This window comes from Cupressus sempervirens, chromosome 8, assembly GCF_028749045.1.
Source record: "Cupressus sempervirens isolate cs-2001-9-10 chromosome 8, ASM2874904v1, whole genome shotgun sequence".
NCBI lineage: Eukaryota > Viridiplantae > Streptophyta > Pinopsida > Cupressales > Cupressaceae > Cupressus > Cupressus sempervirens.
Window position 1 is genome coordinate 260367947 of NC_143125.1, and position 23990 is coordinate 260391936.

The following is a 23990-nucleotide window of genomic DNA, read 5'->3' on the forward strand; positions in this document are numbered from 1 at the left end:
TCAGAAAAAGAGCAAACCTACAGAGTCTATTAACTTTGTTCTCATGTCCAACATTCATAGTGTGTTTAAACCATAGTAACAAAAATCACGGCGATGCACGCAATTCGGCGATTCGATTCAAGCCAAACAATTTTTTGTGAATCGGCGATCGAATCAGCAATAAAGGTTTATAAAATAAGTTACTAAATTTCAAGGGTTTTTTTAATTTGTCGATTCATGGCCAATTTGATTCGGATTCATGGCCGATTCGAGATTCATAGTACAAATCAATCTCTGACTATTTGATCACAGAAGGATCTATGCAAAAGTTCTAAGGTGAATATTGCAAGTTTAGAACAACGTCAGATATAGATAACAGAATTTGTAAGATTTTGACTTATCCCTCATTCTAATGTTATTTCTACAATTGGCAATAGGAAAAGATAATTTTCTAATACTTCACAAATAATTACTATTAAATGAGCAATTATCTCACAATAAAATTGAGCTTGTGATGGTGGAATATAGAACCTCCTTTGCCGAGAAGAAACTACTAAATCTGGATCACAAAGACTTATTTTCAAGAGAAGGGCTGCCAAAAATGAATTACTAAAGTCTCCTTAAACTTCTAATATATCCATCGCCAAATAAGACAATGAATTCTTGACTTTGCAAGGTCGAGATGGAAACTAAAGCAGTGGCCTATCCTTCACCCGACTTTTGGATTGTTTATAATAATAGCCAATGTGATATGATCGACTAAAATGTCAAGGTGCTGAGATTTTGTCTCTTTATCAATTTCGTCCTATTCCAATCATCTGCAAGAATCTCCTTATGCGGTTATCAACCAAGGGCATGCTCCATGTCCAAGGTTCAGTCGTCTCTATCTGCGAACATTCTCAATCTATGATAATCTCAAACTCTTCGATGTGTATTCTCCACTAGACATTTTGGAAAACTGACAAAGGGAGTGTTCAATTCCTAGATGCTTTATAATCAAAAATTTGTATTGCTTTCCACGTTCCATGTCCCTCAAAGTCATTTACCTTTTCTATTTAAACAATGGAAATCTAGTAATCTACCAACTGATTCAGTTGGATTATTGGAAAAATAAGTTTATTATAAAATAAACTTAGTTTTGAATATTTACTAAGAAGTTTATTTATGAGTAATTATTTTATATTAGTTCAATAGATTTGTAAATTGAAACTAATATAAAATAATTAATATTATTTTGCCTTTTCGCTTTTCAAAAAAAACAGTCCTCTTGGAGATACATAACAAATCTCCCCTCCCTCATGTTGCTTGCCCACAAGCAACTGCAAATTAGGATGTTGTAACACCTGTTCACCTTCCCATGTAACATCATCAATTGGCAAATTCTTGAATTGTATTAAATATTCCTTGATGGACTGATTACGCAAATGCCTTTCACGTATGTCCTGAACTTTTTCAAGTGTTGTTTCCAATTTGCCTTCTGAATCCGAGGGTGGTAATGCTTCTGATGTTGTTACCTGTTTACCCAACGCCTTCTTAAGGCAAGAGATATGGAAAACATTATGGATACGACTACCTGCTGGTAAATCCAATTCATAAGCAATTGCACCAGTTTTTTTGACAATCTAATAAGGCCCATATCAATGAGGCTTCATTTTTGCAGCTCCACTTCGTTTAAGTGAGGACTGTTGGTAGGGCTGTAACTTGAGATACACTAATTCTCCTCCATCAAAACTGCGCTCCATACGTTTCTTGTTTGCTTAAATATTTTATTGATTCTATGCAAATTGTAGGTTTTCCTTGAGTGCTTTCAAAATATCTTGACTTTCCTGAAGCTTGTTTGAGCTTTGGGTACATTACTGTTGTTAAAAGCAAGATAAACAAAAGATACAGCATCATATCCATACAAAGCCTTGAATGGAGTCTGAAATAACCCCAACAGGTTATTGCCTCTTTTAACACAAAAAAAACTCAAGCTTTAAGGGTTAGACATTTCGTCAAACAGTTAGCAATCAAGGTTGTTACGAACCAGAGATGAACTGATGTCAAATTCTATTCTGGTAGTCAGAGTTGTACCCTATGAAATTTATCATGAATAGAAGAATTCCTCACATAATTCACCAATAGACGTATCAAATGCAATATATATATATTCATACCTTCAATGTTCAGGGAGAAATTCTTATTACAATCATATGTTTCATTGTTTAACCATAATTCAATAATCAACAAAAGACCTGAACTTGTAGAAGAAAGAAAACCTGAGATTGCCTGGGTGAAGCTTATGTTTTCATCCACATGAATGTCTGCATCTTATCTACGAAATATAGGATCATCACGAACCTTTATGGTTACAAGAAGATCCCCTGACTGACCACTTTCGAAATCTGTTCCTCACAACGACTCTCCATTATCGATACCTTCCATTACATCCAAAGTAATCTTCTTCCGTGCTTTTACAACTCTATCTCCACGGCAAGTCTTGCAAAATTCCTTCACAATCGAACCACTTCTCCTGCATGTTGAGGATGTAGATTCCAACCGAAATGTATCCCGTTGCCTTCTAATCGTCCCAGATCCTATACAATCTCAGCATGTCTGAGGTTTTGTCCCAGCTGGCACACCACTTCCAATTGGGATAATTTGGGCCTGCGAACTCCATACGGAGTACTGCCGTCGACTTTTTAAACTCCCTCATCCATTCATAATACCATCGGCCTCGCTTGCTTAACAGTCTTCAACCTCTGTTTGATGCGAATGAGTTCCTCCTGTGGTGAAAGTGATTAACCCGTATGCAAATTATTATGCCTTCGGCTTGTGAGAGCTAACAAATGGAGTCGGATTTGGATTTGCCCCGCGGTCGAAGACAATGCAATTTATATCGCTGAGACAGTGGTCGATTACTGACGGATTTACTAATACTGGAGCGGGGGCTTGAAGTTGCACAGGTCTTTAGAGCTGCAGCGGAGGTTATTTCACCTTCAATACCTACACCCACGACTTCCCTCTTCCTGCGAATTTCACGGATCCTCAAACAATGAAAAGAAAACGCCTACCTCAAGAAGATTCAAACGGCTTCTAGTCCAATTCAAATCAGCTCCACCTCCCACTTGTTTTCCAATGGTGTCACCTTATAATAGGACATTGGTAATAGCCTTCAGTCCAGACTTCGATTCCTAATATTAAACAACAACCTCCCTCATTTCATGCGATATTTACTGGTCTTCAGGAAGTGACGGGAAGGTTAATGAAGATGCCTGTGAGCGATGCTCAGAACCCTCGAATCCCAATTGCCCAACGGTTATATGAAAACGCTGCCCACTGCTCAATTCGCAAGTCTTAGAATGATCTCCAGTTCTAGCCGGCCCAATTTCAGGAATACTATATTTCAATAAATTTTCAGGAGTGCTTCACCATTGGATGTATCGCTCTCCTATTCCTGACCTATTCTTATTGCGAGCTTTTATATAAAATGCGGAAGATGTCCCTTACTCTTCTCAATTCTGCCCTTGACCTGATTATCCGAATTGAATCCTTCAAAGGATAGAGATGCCAGAACCACAAATTGGCCTTAAGCCACAAATAATCGCCCTGATGAAATGACTGAAGTGTCACCTCCAATCTGCAATAATTCAGATGATATTTCACACCCTCAAAATTGCGTACCAATTGAGAGTTATCGTTCTCAATGGCCAACTGTGACAATTGCAGAAACCCTAGGTTCCACAATGCACCTGTGATTGAATCACAATCTGATAACAAGAGAGAAATAAAACAACTACTTGATTCGAATGGAGCCCCGGGGTGCCTATTTATTCTTTTCTCTCCATCTTCTCCAGAGACTTCTAGAACATTTTTGATCTTATCTCTTAAGTGACTTTATTAAATATTTTATAATCCAAGTCACTTTATTAAATTAATTAAATATAAAGTTATCTTTTAATATTTATTTATTTGATAACTTTATAAGTAATTAACTTAATATCATTTATTTATTTAATTAAAATGATTAATTAGTCGTCCTCATAAAATATTCATTATTTTGGACAACCAAGTTAATCAAATTAATTAATCAGACTGCCACCGAAAATTGGGGACATGACAGAGTCATACCAACTAGACATATGATATGTCATGTTGTAACAATATTCCCCTAAATATAACTATTTAATCCAAGCTTTTCGATGCCCAGCCACATAATTGCGAAGGTAACCTTCAACCCATTATTCACAATCTTTGTTTGCCCATCTATTTGCAGATCGTAGCTGGTGTTGTGATTCAGCTTTGTGCCTGATAACTTGAATAATTCCTCCCAGAAGATGCTCAAAAATCTGCTATCTCTGTCGTTAACGATGTCGTTGGGCAAACCATGTAAACAGAACACCTCCTTTAAAAATAATTTAGCAACCTAAACTGCAATGAACTCTGTAGTAATAGCAAAGAAATGTGCAAATTTCGTCAGTCGATCAAACACAACAAAAATACAATCTTTACCTTGTACTCGGGGCAAATCAGTAATGAAATCCATAGAAATACTTTCCCATTTTTGTTTTGGAATGCATAAACGTTGAAGTAAGCCTGCTGGATAGGAATGCTCAGTTTTATTTTGCTGGCATGTAATACATTCCATCACAGCGTAATACATCATTTTTGAGCCCTTTCCATGTGAAACGGTCACGTATTTGCCTGTAAGTCTTGAAATAACTAGGATGTCTTGCCAAAGGTAAATCATGAAGTGCGTGCATAATCTTCACTTTCAATTTAGATCCTGGTACAAGGAGAATACTATCTTTATAATAAATTATCTCATTTATAACCTTGTGTCTTTCATCCTGAAAATTCCCATCCAAAATGTCACATGCAAATGTATTTTTGGAATATTCTATTGATAGCAAAGATCTCCAATCAGTTGTTACTCCCAAAATAGCATTTATTTCAGGTTTTCTGGATAATGCATCAGCAACCACATCGTTCTTACCTTTAACATATTCAATTTCAAAATCATAAGCTTGGATTTTACTGATCCATTTTTGTTGCCTGTCATTCAAATCTTTCTGGCTCAAAATATATTTCAAACTGTTATGATCAGTTCTAACTACAAATCTGCCACCAACTAAATATTGTCAAAATTTAGCCAGCCAATGCATGCATAATTGCCAACATTTCCTTATCATATATTGAATACAGTCTTTTGGCACTATTGAGTTTCATGCTTTCATAAGCTATAGGGTGTTCAATCTGCATTAGAACCGCCCCTAATCCTTCACCTGAAGCATCACATTCTAATACAAAAGACTGATTGAAATCGAGAAGTGCAAGAACTGGACAAAAACTCATTACCTTATTGTGTTTGTCAAATACATGTGCTTCTTCAGTCCACCTGAATGCCCCATTTTTGGTAAGATATGTCGATGGTGATCCAAGTTGTTTAAAATCCCTTAACAAATCTCCTGTAGTAACTGCATAGACCAAAGAAACCTCTTAGATTTGAACGATTCTGTGAAGGTGGCCAATCTAAAAAGGTTTTAATCTTCTCCTGATGAACCTGCACACCTTTGGCATTGATCATGTGAGCCAAATATTAAATTTCTAACATAGCAAATTCACCTTTTGATGCTTTTGCATAAAGGGACTATTATTCCATTATACCCAAAATCTCATCAATATGATGCAAATGGTCCTCCCAAGTCTTGCTGTAAATTAGTTTATCATCAAAGAAAACTAGCAAACACTTCCTCAGTTGTTTATTAAAAATATGATTCATACAAGACTAAAATGTTGCTAGAGCATTTGTTATTCATAGTGACCATAATGGCAACAAAAAGAAGTTTTATGAATATCTTGTTCCTGAATTTTATCTTATGGTATCTGGATCTTAAGTCAATTTTAGAAAAGTATAAAGCACCATGTAATTCATCTAACAGTTCATCAATGCGGGGAATCAGATACCTATTTTTTGGGGTCTTTTTTTGAGAGCACAATAGTCTATACACATGCGAAGTGTCCCATCTTTCTTTTTGACCAGTAATACTGAAGAAGCAAATGGACTCAAACTAGGTCTAATATGCCCCATATCTAGTAATTCCTTAATGGCCTTCTCCATTTCATCTCTAAATGCCTTAGGATACCTGTAGGGAGTAGTAATAACTGGTTTTGCCCCTTCTTCCAATTCAATAGTATGTTCAAAACCTCTATCTAGAGAAACTCCTAGAGGTATATCACAGAAAACCACACTATGTGAATCTAAAATCCGCAACAAATCATCTTGATAGTGTTTAGAGTCAAACCCTGTTACCTTAGTAGAGACAAGGCATTGTGCTAACCAAGCTACATCACCATGATGGAAAATGGACTCCATTATGTTAGCAGACACAACCTGGGCACCTCCGTTGGGCATTCCTCTAAGGATTACCTTTTTCCCATTAATTTCGAAAGAAAATTCCATACATTTGAAACTTTGTGAATATTTATCCAAGGCTATCAACCATTGAATGCCAAACATAACATTAGAGTTAGCCAAATCAACCACATAAAAATCATATGTTATTGTATAATTACCAAGAGTAATACTTAATTGAGGAACCCTATGCATGCTTACTAAAGTAGTGCCACCTGCTACTTGGACACCAATACCTTCATGATTCACTATATGTAAGCCACGCTTTTTGACAAGAGCAGTATCAATGAAATTATGTGTAGCACCATTGTTTATCATAACAATAACTCATTGCCCTTGTAACACCCCTCTTACTCTGAAAATATTAAAATGTTCCTGTCATTGTTAATTTTTCACCCTTTCCTAGTGGATCTTCCTGAACCTGTCCTATAGTTTTAGGATCTTGTTCTTGATTCGGATCTATGTTTTCCTCATCTTCACTATCTGATACTACTTCAATGTAGCGAATTCTCCCTTTTCCCAAAAATCTATGACCTGGTGCCCATGCTTCTTTACAATTGAAACACAATTTTTCCTTCCGAGTTCAACACGCTCTTCCTTTTCTAATTTGTTTTTAGGTGGTGTTTTGTTTGGAAAAGGTTTTTTTATCAAAATCTGGCTTAGAGACTGGCCCTTTGTTAAATATCTTTCCTTTAGAAGGGGGTTGTAGTTCTCTAGCCCTTTTAATGGTCGTCTACAAAGAAGATTTTAAGGATTTAACGCACCCTTTGATAGTATCAGGTAATCCATCTATAACTAGTGGTGATTTTTGTTACTAATACTGCTAATTTTTCAAATTTAGAAATATATTGTTTCACCGTATCTATTTGTCTAAGCAAAGTCAAATCTTTGAGATGGAGTTCAGGATCCTTAGAATTAAACTTATCAATAAGCCTTTCTATGCAAACAGCATAAGTGTTAATCTGCTTATGACCCAATGTCAGTTGTCCATGATGCCACCATTCATGGGCAATTCCCTCCAAATGTAATGTTGCATATTTGATGGCTTCATCCTCCATCATTGGGTTTAATTGTAAGTACATGTCAAGTTTTTGTACCCAAGCTCTAGCATTGGTTTTACCTGACCCATCAAAATAAGGGATGGACATTTTACCAATCTTTCTTTGTAATTCATTATTATACCCACTTTGCCCATTACTCTTATGTTTCATCCTGACATCTAAATATTCTCTAGAAGTCATTGATGCTCTGAATTCATCACCTGCTTGTATCCAATCCTAGTATACCTCTTCCTGGAGTTCCGTAATGGTAGGTTCTCTTTCGGGCTATGGATTTTTAGGAGTGAAGGTTGACATGCAGAGTCTTGCTGAAGTTGAACTTTCCAATTGTCCATTTACTGATTGGTTCTCCTGTTCACCTATTTCCCTTGCATTATTCTGATTCTGATTCCTATCATTGTTCATGAATAGTGCCATCAAATTTTCCACACGGTTTACATTATTTTGCATCTCTTGTTGGCTCTTGAATAATGCAGTTATGAGATCCCTATTGTCTGTCATCTACATCTCCCATATTGTTTTCAAATATTATTTCCTCCTCTGACTCAATATGACTGTTTTCAATGTCAACTTATATAGAGGAACTAGATGATTCTATCAATCTGCTTTTTCTGACTCTGGTATTATGGAAGTTATAATTTCCTTTTGGCATATGTGTTTGTACCCTCAGGCTGGCAGGACTGAAGGCATTAATACCAATGTAAAATCCCGGATTTTTAGAGTCTAATTCTGACTATAAGTCTCGGATTTTAACAAATAAGGGTTGTTCCAATTTATTTTCAAATTCTGAATACAAATTCTTCAATTTCATTTCTGTATCATATTGTTTATTACAATTGGAATTTACACTTCAAGTATGACATATTGCATATCAATCTTTGACTATTTGATCACAGAAGGATCTATCCAAAAGTTCTATGGTGAATATTGCAAGTTTAGACAACATCAGATATAGATAACAGAATCTGAAGATTTTGACTCGTCCCTCATTCTAATGTTATTTCTAAAATCAGCAATAGGAAAAGATAATTTTCAAATGCTCCATAAATAATTACTATTAAACGAGCAATTATCTCATAATAAAATTGCACCTTGGCAGAATATAGAAACTCCTTTGCTGAGAAGAAACCGCTAAATCTGGATCACAAAGACTTCTTGTCTTTCACGAGGAGGACTGCCAAAAATGAATTACTAAAGTCTCCTTAAACTTCTGGAATATCCGTCACCAGATAAGACAATCAATTCTTGACTTTGTAGGGTCGAAATGGAAACTAACGCAGTGGCCTATCCTTCACCCGACTTTTGTATTGTTTATAATAAATAGCCAGTGTGATATGTATTACAATAATAGATAAAGTCGTCTATTATTAGTTAATGGTTATCTAGTGTAAATATCTTAAGCTTTAGCTTGCTTTCGTTTTTTTCTTTATCTAGAATAGAATGTTTCTATTCTTTACGATCATTTCCTAAGGAAACACCGTCTCATTCTTTTGTATATATTGACCTTTTGGTCTCTATTAATATCAAGCAAGTATTTACCAATTACCTTGTTACATGGTATCAGAGCTAATACTTAAATTTTTTTGGAAAAAATTATAATTTCTTCTTGAAATTATTTGTTTAATTTTTTTCAAAAAAATTCAGTCAATTTTCTCTAAAACCCGCCTAGGGTTTTCTGCCTAGAGAAATCTCGAGCTAGGGTTTTGCAACTCCTCTCTAAAAAACGCAATGTCTTTTTGTGTCTAGTTCTGCAAATCACATATCGAAAAAATGCTTGAATTTCATGGTAGTTTTTATCAAAAAATCTGGAAAAGTAGTGGTCTTTTTTTTTTGATAAAAAAAATAGGTGCTCGTGACTGGTCCAAACTTGTTCTCAGTGAACTGTGCTCGTTTGTACTCTGCAAATCGAGTCATTTTTTTTGCAGTGTGATTTGTATCCAACAAAAAACAGCTCTGCTCTTGCCAAATCCACATTTTTTTAGGGCGATCACAATCGTTTTCAGATGGCTATGTGTTTTTTGATCACAGCAAATACCTATTTGCAGCTTGCCACTGCTAAATCGGCATTTTTTTCCCAAAAAATAACATTTTTTGCCATTTCGACCTCCATGGCCACCAACTGATTTTTTGCTCGAAACCCTAATTTATGGAGTCAAAAAAAAATTGATTGCAGATTCTTGGTGGGTTTTTTGAGAGCTCAACTAGGTTGTCGTCCATTTTTTTGGGTGCCTTGATTTTTGAGCCAACGAATCCAAAAAACGACAACATATTCCTTTTGAGTTTTTCAAGCTCTTTTTTGGGTCACTCTCTAATTCTTCAAGGTCTTCCGTATTTTTTGCCTCGAAGAACATGCTTTCACAGATTTTCACAATTTTTCATTGAAAAACATGCCATGGCATCTCTGACAAATATTCTGCTCGAGCATAATTCCAAATTTAATGGTCACAATTATAAAAACCTAGAAGCAGCACATCATCGCAATTTTTGAATATCGAAACACCGATCAACTTGTTCTAGGTGTTACGAAGCGTCCGACTTCTCTAGGTCCTAATCAAGATACATGGGATCTAAATAATCGAGAGGCAGTGATGCTTCTCAAATTATCCGTAGCTGATGATAAGCTTTCTCAGACTCCATCCGGCAAGACAGCTGCCGAAATCTTGACACATCTTAAAGGTCTTCATGAGACTTCCGACAAGGGTAGAGCCTTCTTTCTTAAAAACACTATGTTTTCTATTGTCATGGATGAGCGCACCTCGCTCCAGGCACACCTAAATCGGATTCAAGAAATCCGTGATTAGCTATTTGCCATCGGTCGCAAGATGGAGGAGGATATTTTGGTTATCACTCTTCGAAGTTTACCAAAATCCTATGAGCATTTTATCGAGACTCTCAACATCACATCTACTGATGTTGATTTGAAGTTCACTGATCTCTGCACACTACTGCTTCAGCAAGATCGATGGAAACAACAATTCGGTAGCAGCTCCGGTTCCACCTCCACAGAGCAAACTTTTGCTGCGAAATCCTTTCAGAAGGAGAAGGTCAAGTTTCAGCAACCATCTCAACAGAAGTCTTCTGCTCCAACATTAGATGGTTCCAGAAAGAAGAAATTCAATGCAATTACTGCCACAAGTTTAGTCACATGAAAGTTGAATGTCAGAAACACTTAGCTGCCCAGTCTAAACAGTCAGGTTCACAGCCCAAAGCGAACAGAGTAAAGCACACTGAGCGGGTGGAATCTACCTTTTACGCCTTCATGGTTAAAAGACCTGCAGATCATGTGAAGTCATCTACCTGGTACATTGATTCAGGTGCCTCTCATCATTTCAATCATCGCAAAGAGTGGTTTACTGACTACCAGCCTTATTCAGACTCTGTTATTTTTGGTGGCGAAGAAGAGTACACGATTTTCGGTAAAGGCAACATTTAGATTCATTCTATTGGAAGGAATCTCATATTCCTTGATGTGTACTACGTTCCAGGAATGGAACTAATTCTACTCTCAGTCAGTCAACCGCTACGACATTCTCTACACTTGGCAGTCACCTTTAGTTCACATTAGTGCACCATCACTGATCGGGCAACTAAGTCTACAGTTGCAATGGGTCTTGAGGATCATGGTCTTTTCAAACTTTTTGATTCTGGTGATTCTCAGGACTCAGCTATGGCTGTTCGACGATCTTCTGTCAGCACACTTTGGCATCAGCGATATGGGCACTTAAATGCGCATTATCTCTCACAGCTTGCTCAAGTTGAGCTTGTTTTTGGCTTGCCAGAGATTCAGACTCAACACCCTGAAGTTTGTGACGCATGCCAAGCTGGGAAACAACATTGCACACTTTTCACCAGTGGTGATTCTTGGCGAGCTTCTCAGGAACTTCAGCTTGTTCATGCTGATATCTATGGCCCTGTGGCCACTCCTTCTGTTCTTTAGTCAAGGTATTTTCTGTTGTTTGTAAATGATTTCAGTAGAAAAATGTGGGTGTATTTCCTTAAAAAGAAATCAGATGCATTTATTGTATTTCAAAAGTTTAAACCCTTAGTTGAAAAAGAGTCTAAGAAATCTATTATTACTCTTAGATCAGACAATGGGGGGGAATTTTGTTCTAATGCTTTTTCCAGCTTCTTAGATACACATGGCATCAAACGCCAATTAACCACACTCCACACGCCACAATAGAATAGTGTAGTTGAACGACAGAACAGGATAAGCATCGAGATGGCTTGTTCCATGCTCGAACATAGACATGTTCCGAAGCAGTTTTGGGCAAAAGCAGTTAACACTGCAATTTATCTGTTGAACCGGTCACCCATAGTGGCGGTCAAAGGTAAAACTCCGGAAGAGGCCTGGTCAAGTCGCAAGCCTAGAATCAGTCACCTGAAGGTTTTTGGCTCTCTTGCTTTTGTTTGGATCCCTGATGCTTCACGCACCAAGTTGGATGCCAAGAGTCAAAAACTCATGCTTGCTAGATATAGCAATCTTCACAAAGCCTACCACTTGATCGATGTTGAGACATCTCGCCTCATCTACAGTCGTGATGTAGTGTTTGATGAGCAGCAAGGACCATTCATGCATGTTTCTCCTGTTCCTGATCCAGTAAACCAGCCTATGAAGGCCCATGATTTGGGAATTCAGCTTCCATTAGGTCCACCTGATGGGAGGGCTCCAGTAGCTCCTACAACTCCAATTATTCCAGTAATACCTGTACAGACACCTTCGACTTCTCCTGCAGGATCACCTCGCTTTGTAGATGCCTCAACTGAGTTTGATCCAGCTTCTTCTGATGAGGATCCTGTTGATCAAGCATCTCCTAGTACTATTGTTGGTCATTCTCCTATCCAGCCTAAGTGGTGGGCTAAGACACTTGCTGATCTTCGTGATGATGAGCTCATTGATGGGATAACTGCTCAGAAAAAGAGCAAAACTACAGATTATGTTAACTTTGCTCTTATGGCCAACATTCATAGTGTGTTTGAACCTCAAACATATTCCGAGGCTAAAGGAATTCCAAAGTGGGAATAGGCCATGACATCTAAACACCAAAGCCTGTTGAAGAACAACACCTAGGTCCTTTCTGATCTTCCACCAGGGAAGAAACCCATTGGCTGTAGATGGGTCTACAAAATCAAATACAAATCAGATGGTACTTTGGACAAGTACAAATCTTGTTTAGTAGCGAAGGGCTTTTCTCAGCATCAGGGCATTGATTACGAGGAGACTTTTGCTCCTACTGCAAAGATGACCACCATCAGATTAGTCCTAGCCATGGCAGCACAGTTTGGCTGGAAGGTCCATCAGATGGACGTCAAGAGTGCTTTCCTGAATGGTGATCTCCATAAAGAGGTCTACATGATGCAGCCTCCTGGTTTCAAGGTTGCTAGTAAAGACCATCAGGTTCTCAAATTGGTAAAAGCTCTCTATGGCTTGAAGCAGGCCCCTCGGATATGGTACATCAAGATTGATAAGTACCTTAGTGATCAAGGCTTCAAGAAGAGTTCTTCAAACTCAAATTTGTACATCAAGACTACTGACAATGACATCATCCTTCTGGTTATTTATGTGGATGATTTGATCATCATTGGCAATTCGGCATCTTTGATTCAGGGAATCAAACAGAATTTAGGTGAGTCTTTTGATATGACTGAACTTGGGCTCATGCATTATTGCCTAGGTGTTGAAGTTTGGCAACAGTCTTTTGGTATATTCATCTCTTAATCCAAATATGCCAGGGCCTTGTTAGACAAATTCAGAATGCAGGATTGCAAATCTACATCTACACCTATGGAGAAAGGTCTCAAGTTATCAGCAAAGTCTGATTCTCCTTCCATTGATGATACTACATACAAGCAACTAGTAAGCAGCCTCATTTACCTCTCTGCTACTAGGCCTGATATCAGCTTCGCAATCAACTATATTTCACGCTTTATGACAGCTCCTAAGGCTGATCATTGGATGGTAGCAAAGCCTGTGCTTCGTTATGTGAAGGGCACTTCAGATTATGGACTTCTATACTCTTGAAGTTCCAATCCTAAACTCATTGGGTTCACAGATTTAGATTGGGCTGGTTCTGTTGACGATAAAAAGTCAAAATCTGGGTATGTGTTCAGTTTGGGATCCAGTGCAGTCACATGGCCCAACAAGAAGTAGCAGGCAGTTTCTCTCTCTTCTACAGAGGCTGAATACAAAGGGGTTGTTAAGGCAAGATGTGAAGTTGTTTGGCTTCGTCGGATACTTGGGGATATGCAGATGTCACCAGTAGGACCGACTACTTTGTTTGTTGATAACGAAGGCGTTATCAAGTTAGCATGAAATCCAGTCTTCCATGAACGAGCCAAGCATGTGGATGTTCATTGTCATTACATACGACAGTTGGATGAAGACGAGACTATAGATTTGCAGTATGTTCCTACCACAGATCAGACTGTAGACATTCTCACCAAGCCTCTTGGTCTTGATAAGTTTGTCAAATTCAGAGGACAGCTTGTTTGGCTTCGTCGGATACTTGGGGATATGCAGATGTCACCAGTAGGGCTGACTACTTTGTTTGTTGATAACGAAGGCGTTATCAAGTTAGCATGAAATCCAGTCTTCCATGAACGAGCCAAGCATGTGGATGTTCATTGTCATACATACGACAGTTGGATAAAGACGAGACTATAGATTTGCAGTATGTTCCTACCACAGATCAGACTGTAGACATTCTCACCAAGCCTCTTAGTCCTGATAAGTTTGTCAAATTCAGAGGACAGCTTGGTGTGTTAAATAGATTAACCATTAAGGGAGGGTATTACAATAATAAATAAAGTCGTCTATTATTAGTTAATGGTTATCTATTGTAAATATCTTAAGCTTTAGTTTGCTTTCATTTTTTGCTTTCTCTATAATATAATGTTTCTATTCTTTACGATCATTTCCTGAGGAAACATCGTCTCATTCTTTTCTATACATTGACCTTTCGGTCTCTGTTAATATCAAGCAAGTATTTACCAATTACCTCGTAATAATATGATCAACTACAGAGTCAGGGTGCTAAGATTTTTTCTCTTTATCAATTTTGTCCTATTCCAATCATCCGCAGGAATCTCCTTATGCGGTTATCAACTAAGGGCATGCTTTGTTTCCAAGGTTCAGTCGTCTTTGTCTGCAAACATTCTCAATCTAAGATAATCTCAAACTCTTTGATGTGTATTCTCCACTAGGCCAATTTGGAAAACTGACGAAAGGAGTCTTATATTCCTAGATATTGTTGGAATTTAAACGTGGAAAGATTTACTTCTGAGAGGGGGGGTGAATCAAAAGTAACAAACTTTAACCTCTAAAACTTTTAACTGAGATCAATCACATGCATCTAACATCTCTAATAAACATGAAAGTAAAGACATGCATGAAAATATATAACACAAGATTTGATCACCCAGAAACCCTCCAAAATGAGAAGGTAAAAACTGGGGTGGGGATGACACCCACAACTTATCACTGCAGCAATATGTAACTGGTTAAGATTACAAAGTTTGACCACCATCAATGGTCTGCCCTGTGAAAGACCTGCCCTATTAAAGGCTTTACACCCTGTTACAAGTGACCTATCTAAAGGATTTACACAGATTAATTCACTTGGTATGTCACCCTACTAAAGGATTTACAACCTTGTTAAGGATTTACAATATGGCTACTAAACCAACCTATCATCATAGGATTTCCATTCTTCTAATACAATGGTTAGAAAGTATAGTAGAATGTCTTGACCTGATAGCTTACAATCTTCAATTGCTGATTTCGGATCCTTGTTCTGTCCAATTTGATCTGATCCCTCTTGATCTAATATAACTCTGCTCCTAGTGCCGATGTTCTATTCTGATAACCTGATTCTGCAATGTTGTTCTTCCTCTAAGTCTTCACACCCCCTTTTACTTCCTTCAAAACTTCGCTAGCATTCTCTCATGCATTCCATACAATTCACATGATTCTTACACACACTACAATATGGGGTTTCGACCTCCTTCTAAAGGTTTCGAGACTTAGGGTTGGGTATGAATCTACGATCGAGATTCATCCATCTTTCTTGCTCAAATCTTTCCATATTTCCTGATTGGTTGCATGCTTTCTCCATTTTTCTAATTGGTTGCATGCTGATTACATAGGAAATGTAATTGATTCGATCTTATCTTTTAGATCCTTCGAGATTCATCTTGAGTCGGCTCAAAAACGGTTTACATCTGAGCTTGTGAAGGCACAAACACATATGTTGATTCTGTGTTACTCGGCACTTATTGATTGCTGATGCTCGACACATATAGGATTTTTGTCTTGCTTGGCTCCTATAGTAACTCTGTCTCGCTCAGCACCTATACTTTGCTCGGCACATATACTGGCTCAGCATCAATTGTCACTCGGCACTTGAATAACTCGCCACCTATTGAATTTCTAGCTCGGCACACACTGTAGCTCGGCACATACTGTAGCTCGGCATCTACATTATACTCGGCATCAACTTAGAAATTTCTCAAGTGTGTTGACACTCAATTGTCAAAACCAATCTGAAACCAACAGATACTTCATAATCAAATATTTGTATTGCTTTCCACCTTCCATGTCCCTCGAAGTCATTTGCCTTCTTTATTTAAACAATGAAAATCTGGTGATCTACCAACTGATGCGGTTGGGTTATTCAAAAAACAAGCTTATTATAAAATAAACTTAGTTTTAAATATTTACTAAGAAGTTTATTTATTAGTAATTATTTTATATTAGTTCAATAGATTTGTAAATTGAAACTAATATAAAATAATTAATATTATTTTGCTTTTTCACTTCTCAAAAGAAAAGTCCTCTTAGAGGAACATTACAAACCCATTGGCTGCAAATGGATTTACAAAATCAAATACAAATTTGATGGTACTTTGGAAAAGTACAAAGCTCATTTAATTGCGAAGGGTTTTTCTCAATGTTAGGGCATTGATTATGAGGAGACCTTTGCACCTATTGCAAAGATGAGCACAATCAGATTAGTCCTAGCCATGGCAACACAATTTGGCTGGAAGGCCCATCAGATGGACGTCAAGAGTGCTTTCTTGAATGATGATCTCCACGAAGAGAACTGCATGACGCAACCTAATGGTTTCAAGATTGCTGGTAAAGACCATCAGGTTCTCAGATTGGTGAAAGCTCTCTATGGCTTGAAGCAAGCCCCTAGGGCATGGTACATAAAAATCGATAAGTACCTCAGTGATCAAGGCTTCCAGAAGAGTTCTTCTGACTCAAATTTGTACATCAAGACTACTGACAATGACATCATCATTTTGGTTATTGATGTGGATGATTTGATCATCATTGGCAGTTCGGCATCTTTGATTTAGGAAATCAAACAGAATTTATGTCAATCTTTTGATATGACGGATCTTGGACTCATGCATTATTGCCTAGGTGTTGAGGTCTGGCAACAGTCTTCTCGTATATTCACCTCTCAATCCAAATATGTCAGGGCTTTGTTAGACAAATTTCGTATGCAGGATTGCAAGCCTGCATCTACACCCATGGAAAAAGGTCTCAAGTTATCAGCCAAGTCTGATTCTCCTCCCGTTGATGATACTATATATAGGCAACTAGTAGGCAGCCTCATCTACCTCTCTACTACTAGGCTTGATGTCAACTTCATAGTCAGTTACATCTCATGCTTTATGACAGCTCCTAAGGTTGATCATTGGATGGCAGCAAATCGTGTGGTTCGTTATGTGAAGGGCACTTCAGATTATGGACTTCTTTATTCTTGAAGCTCTAATCCTAGACTCAATGGGTTCATGGATTCAAATCGAGCAAGCTCTATTGACAATAAAAAGTCAACTTTTGGATATGTGTTCAATTTGGGATCAGGTGTCATCACATGGACCAGTAAGAAGTAGCAGGCAATTTCTCTCTCCTCTACAGAGGCCGAATACAAAGGGACAGTCAAGGCAGGTTGTGAAGTTGTTTGGCTTCATCAGATGCTTGGGGATATACAGATGTCACCAACAAGACCAACCACTTTGTTTGTTGATATCGAAGGCATTGTCAAGTTAGCACGAAATCCAATCTTCCATAAACGAACCAAGCATGTGGATGTTCACTATCACTACATACGACAGTTGGTTGAAGACAAGACAATAGACTTGGAGTGTGTTCCTACAGCAGATCAGACTGTAGACATTTTCACCAAGCCTCTTGGTCCTGATAAGTTTGTCAAATTCAGAGGACAACTTGGTGTTGTGGATAGATTAACCATTAAGGGAGGGTATTACGATAATTAATAAGCTTCTATTATTAGTTAATGGTTACCTGTTTGTAATCTATTGTAAATAGTAGAATGTTTCTAATATTTAGTTAACTGTAGTTATATGTTAGCGTCTTTAGCTTTCTTTAAGCTAGAATAGAATATTTTTATTCTTTACGAACATTTCCTAAGGAAACATTGCTTTATTCTTTTGTATTAATAGACCTCTCGGTCTCTGTTAATAACAAGCAAGCGTTTTACCAATTACTTCGTAATAGTACACGTATCCATTCCCATACTCATACCGCAACTTAGAATCAAATAATCATATACAGTAATCAGAAAGCATGCAGATATACGCATATCCAATAATCTCTACTATAAATAAACAGTCACATATACACAGCATTTCATAAAGTACACAGACGTTCACATAATCATTATGTATGAGAAGTAACCATACCACAATATATAATTTTCACTTGCAAGAATATTTGTTCTGATGGTGATTTAATTATCTTTCCAGCATTGTCCCCTTCCCCCAAATGAATTTCTATCTTTATAAAGCTGTTGAGTGAGGACAATGAGTTGCAACCCAAAAAGTGTTCTCTTTGCCAATCTAAATGTTGACTGAAACGCACGCACAGAATTCACGGGATACAACCAAGCTTCAGGACAAATACTCCCACATACCAAAACTTCCATTCAGAACAATTTATATAAAGGTTATTATTTAATAAAGCGATATAAATATTTATTTTACCCAATAGGAAAGAATAGACCTGATAATACTTAATCCCGTCATCAAATATTTTGATGATATTGTGTTTCATTATTTTGTAACTACTATATTCCAAATCCAATACTCCTCATGCCATGTCCTCAAGAGTCAAGACAAAGTATATCCAAAGTCGGAACCATGAGGGAAATTCACAATATAATCACAGAATGAAGGTTGTGCTCAAACAAGGAATATAGCAAATCTCCAAAGTGATGATTTATTGGCAACATTAACAATAGCCTTACAACGAACAAAGTGATTTCCCTAAATGATTATATCGCTCAACTTAATAAACTTGTAATTATAGTGTATATTATATTTATTATTATTTATCTTATTTATAATTTTTAATAGTTTAGCTTTATTATAATTAAGTATTAATAAATACTATTTCAGAAGTGGGACATTACATCCTACCTCAGCACTTTGCCTTTATAAGCAAGGTCTCTCGGGTACATTTAATATGTTCAATTTATCATTTCAACCAATCTTGTATTCTTGAAGCAATTTTTTTTGTCATTCTCTCCTGTGGAAGTTGTTTTGGTCTTTTACTGATCTCAGGGCGTTGTGGAGTCACCTAATTACTCCAACATTGTATCAAAGCTCCAAATTCATAAACTCCTCAAGATAATTGCCCTTTGGCTTGAGCTATTGTTGGCTGCAGTTTATATTGAAATGAGCATCACTGTTGTCTTTAGAAGGGCCACATACCCCTGTTTTCATGAATCATATATGACACTTGAATTTTGAAGATCATAAAAACTGGGCATTTTTTGTCTTGGTTGCAGAGCACTATTCTAAGAAATACAATGTTTTATTGTTTCCAGCTGTTTTACTTAATCTCAACAGCATTATTTAGGGAGGTTAAATTGTACATGGTTTGGTGCATCCAAATCTCACTCAGCTGGCTTTTATTGTCACATCTCAATTGGCAATTCACAGATCCATAGCCTTACAGTAGGCCCGTATATCACCACTGGGTTCATCTTTTAACAAATAATTTTGTCTGACATGTGCATTGATCAAGTGGCCAAGTGCTTTGCGGTCGGTTTTTATTTCTGTGTTTGGCATGATTTGTTGGATTTGCAGGTTCTGTTAAGAGTTGGGAGGCCAGGCCAGTGCCCATTTGAGTCTTTGACAAACTTTTCATGGGGGGACCCCATATCTTTGCTGGTTTTATATTACCATCGAGTCCAATCACCAGGTCAGCACTTTCTCCCTTAACGGACCTTTGTTCTCAGGTAGTTTGCAGGCACATTGCCTTATTCCTTTGCTCTGCAAGTTGGTTGGGTTTGTCCATCCCATTTGCAACACCTCATTTGGCAGTCCATATTTGTGTTCACAGCAGATCTCTCTATTCCAGTGTTCGGCATATTCCTAATTTTTGCACAACACATGTTGCAGGCAGTTTACATTCTTACGACTCATCACCTGTGGTTTATGGGAGTTGTTAGCATGAATAAGGTTATCACCTAGCTAATACATAGTCAGAGTTTATTCACATCTGAAGTTAAAAACTTACATTAGTTATCCTAGGCATTCTAGAAATTCCTTATAATGGGACCACGTCTCATTACTTACTTTTGCCCACATAGTGTTTAATATTTACATCAAACATTTAATGTTTGTATTAAGGAAAGTTGTCATCCTACCTCATCAACATGCCTTTACAAGGGAGGTCCCTCACGTACATTGAGTTTGCTTAATTATCATTTTAATCAATCTTGCAGTGCTAAAGCAATCTTTCTTGTCATTTTCTCTTGGGGAAGTTGTTTTGGTCCTTCAGTGATCTCTGGGGTGTTATGTAGTCACCTAATCACTCAAAACAGCTTCCACCAGTTACAAATACAAGCAATGGAAAGGAGTTTTACCCAGCTGAGTACATTAAGTCTCACTGATAATGTTACAGCTGTAGGCAGCAGTGGTGACCAAGGTGTTTGACAGTACAGCTGAAAGAAAATCTCAACTGATCAGCAGACGAAACACATGCAGTATACAAGTTCTCCCCTAGCTCCAGGAGAAATGCATCAAAATATAAAGCCTAGTGGCCCCAGTCAACTAGTTCAGCTAATTACACCTTTCCAACCAAATACATTATCAAGTTACATCATGAAGAAGGCCTTAGTTTTCTATTGGCATCGCAACCCACATTGCATGCCCAACTGAATTGCCACCTAGTAGAACTTTGAGATTTAAGAAGGTGAACATTTGGCTACATTTATCTGCAACCGACTGTACAATTTTTTTACTCTCTGACATTTTGTATTTAGCTTCTAGACACAATTATCTGGAACCAACTATGACATCTCTTCAATTTCTGCCTTTTCAAGTCTTACGCCAGGATGCCTCTTTCAGATGTCACTTGAACTTTTCAGGTCTATCTTCTACACCACTCATCTAATAGCCACTTTAACATAAGGAATTCATCTTCCGCAACCACTGCTTATGGCCTAACCTTTTGCAAAATGCAGCCTAGTGCCCTGCAAAGCATCAGCACTCTCCTCTTTTAACTCGACTCATTCTTTCCCCTATAGAACAACATGCTTCTCCAGTTAACAGCATTCTTCTCCAATTTAGATGAGCAACTCAAGCATTTCAGCCAAAAACATACAAGTCTTGACCTAAGGACATGAAAATATGCAACCAAGTACAGGCCACAGCAGCCACGATTACTTGGTTCAGCTCGACCAATTCTTCCCCTAAATTAAACCAAGATCATTATAATGCAGAATAACAAGAAGCTCCATCCTAGAAAACATATGTCCTCCTCTGATATTGTGATACTATACAACCACATAACGGAAAAGAAGGCCTTGATCAATTAAATTAGCTCAGTTCATCTTTTCTTTCCCCAAAACAAAAGAGAAACGTCAACCGTAGAATAGCAACGATAAATAATAGTCCCTACCCCCGGTGCGTCCCAATTGAAAATCTGAAATACCCAACTAAAAACTCATTATTATTTTTTGGGTTTTGTTAAGTCTTTTTTGTTTTATTTGAGGGGGTGCGGTAGGCGGTTTACCAGAAATGAAAGTTATTGAGTTTTTGTTAACTCGATTTCAAGGGCCTTTGAAAGGTCCAAATTTTCCGGTATTTGCTGTAGAGATTATATTTTTTCGACTGTTTGGGTCTAGCAAATTATATTGGAGTTTTGTTGGAATTGAAATTTGGTTAGGCTTTCAGAGACTAAAATTTGTGGGTTTGGGTGAAGTTCAAGCTTTATAGATACCAAAAAAGGGTGGTATTTGCTTACCTCTTTATGGGGAGAAGTGTAAGGCTGACTGGAGTATCTGGAAGCTTCGAGGGCTTCTTCCAAATCAGGAGAAGAATAGGCACCTCTGCTTATGCAATCACTCACTAAACGACCGGCAGCAACCACATCCGGACCTATACTCTCGTCTTCCCAGCTCATTTTATCTTTAACAGAAGCACTATAACGGACCCTCCAAACAGAAAATGAAATTATAGATACTGTAATACTTCGTGATTGAGGTACTGCAGCTTTTATTCGGTACCTATACCTGTAGGAGACATCACATAAATTACGAAAAAACAAAAAAATTAACAATTATGAAAAACCATGAAACGACAGTCAAATACTCATTTTCTAACTTTATTACCTGCGGAGAATATTGTTTCCGTCGCAGTTTGCAATACGCAAAAAAAAAAAATGTGACTGGTTTTCCTGCCCGTGCCTGTGCCAGTGGCAGTGGCAGTCGCACAAGTCCGGAAAAAACACACAAGTTACCAGCGCACATTACACCAGAGTTAGGTCACTGATTTTTATTTCTTATTTTACCAAAAAAAAAAAAATATGGTGACCAGTATTGATTTTTTGAAATACCGTAGTCAATCATGAATTTGATGGTCTATATGACCGTTTATTTCACTCGACTACATAAATAGAATAGAATAGGATATTTTAATTGGAAGACGGATGTAACGCTACAATTTATATTAGTTAAGAAATCTTTCATGAAAAAAAGTTTAAAATTTTTATCTAAATATAGTATTTTCTTAATTATCCTTTTTTACAAAAGTATAGTGTTTTTAGCTTTATTTTTAAATTAGTTTTTTTTAGTAGATTTAAAATTTATTTTAATTGTTTTAGTTTTACAATATTATAGATAATATTTTAAAATAATTATATGTGATGTATTTATATTTTATAATATTATAGATAATATTTTAAAATGATTATAAGTGGTGTGCTTTTTCTTTTTAAATAAGGGGTTGAAGTCATTGATTAAAATAATAAAAAATTACAATTCAACTCGGAAGGCACTGAGAGGATGGAGTTGGGTAGAAGTCCTTCAGTTTTGTATGTCGTTTGAAAGATAGAAAAGAGAGATACAATATGTGAATCATAATTTTTCCCATGTTCTTTTGCACATTCAAATTATCTTCATCTAGTTCAATCATGAAATAACACAGCCAAACCACCAAACAACTCCTAGTCTACTTTATTAATATGTTAGTATGTAATATAATAAACTACAAATCTAGAATTTGTCATTTTTTAAACAATGTGGCTTAAAAGGAGATAAGAGGACTAAGAACTATCATTAACAAAACAAAGAAGAGGTATAAAAAATACAGATAAACATAAGAAGCATTTGTTTATTTAAAAATTGAATTCCAAGTACATATCCCAAATAAAAAGTCCATCAGTAGGCATAAAAGAAGGGGATGGAGGTTCTTCCTCCTCCTCCCTTCATCCTTTGTTGTTGAGGTGTCCAAACATCATTACCAAAATAAAATGTCTTTTTAAAAAGATCTCACTCGCATTAATACCATATTCGTTAGCATATTTATCCCTTTAATGATGTCCTTTCTTTACATTATCTACCCTAGCTTGTTGAAAGATCGATTCCCTAATTAGCTAACTCGTCAGCCCTCTTCTTCCCTTCACAATATACATAGTTGATTAAAATTTTGTCAAAATAATTACAAAGCACCAGGACTTTGGAGAATTGGGCATCTAATCTCCAGTTACTGAGGGAGCCTTTTCTGAGGGCATTGATTATTATGGATGAGTTGTCTTTTATTTCTAGTTTCTTAAGTTCCAATTCTTTACAAAGATCCAAACCCTCTACTAAAGTAGAAATGTCTACCCAACTATCGGTAGCTTCCCCAATTGCTTTAGTTATACATGCAATCTATATCCATTCATCATTATGAATGTTGCATCCTATGCCAACCTTACTAGGATTCCCCCTAGATGCTCTGTCGAAACTAAGCTTATACCATCCTCTCTTGGGAGCCTTCCATACACATTATTGTCTGCTTATGTTACTTTGAAGGTCCCCCTTGTAATGTCCCCTATTGGGACTTCAATTAATATATTTCATTTTCTCGATTGCAGATCAATTGCATGTATTTTCTTCATATTTCTGAATGATATTCTCTCAATGTTAAAACTCTATATATATAGTATTTTTATTAAGAGTCATGTCTTTTCATAAATTAAATTAGATTATATTGATAATTTAATTATATTATATTAATAGTATATCAATTATATTTAT

General features: G+C 36.9%; 1 protein-coding gene across 1 annotated transcript in view; it reads right to left on the minus strand.

The window, feature by feature from the left end:
• NUP155 (nucleoporin 155) overlaps positions 1-22309 on the minus strand; it is a 171794-nt gene extending 149485 nt beyond the window's left edge. Inside the window, exons 1-2 of the mRNA XM_089797398.1 lie at positions 22083-22309; positions 21716-21983 (exon numbers count right to left, since the gene is read on the minus strand). Coding sequence (XP_089653524.1) covers positions 21716-21874 — 159 coding nt within the window. The 5' untranslated portion in view covers positions 21875-21983; positions 22083-22309. The remainder of the gene's footprint in view (positions 1-21715; positions 21984-22082) is intronic.
• Between the last annotated feature and the right edge of the window lie 1681 nt (positions 22310-23990).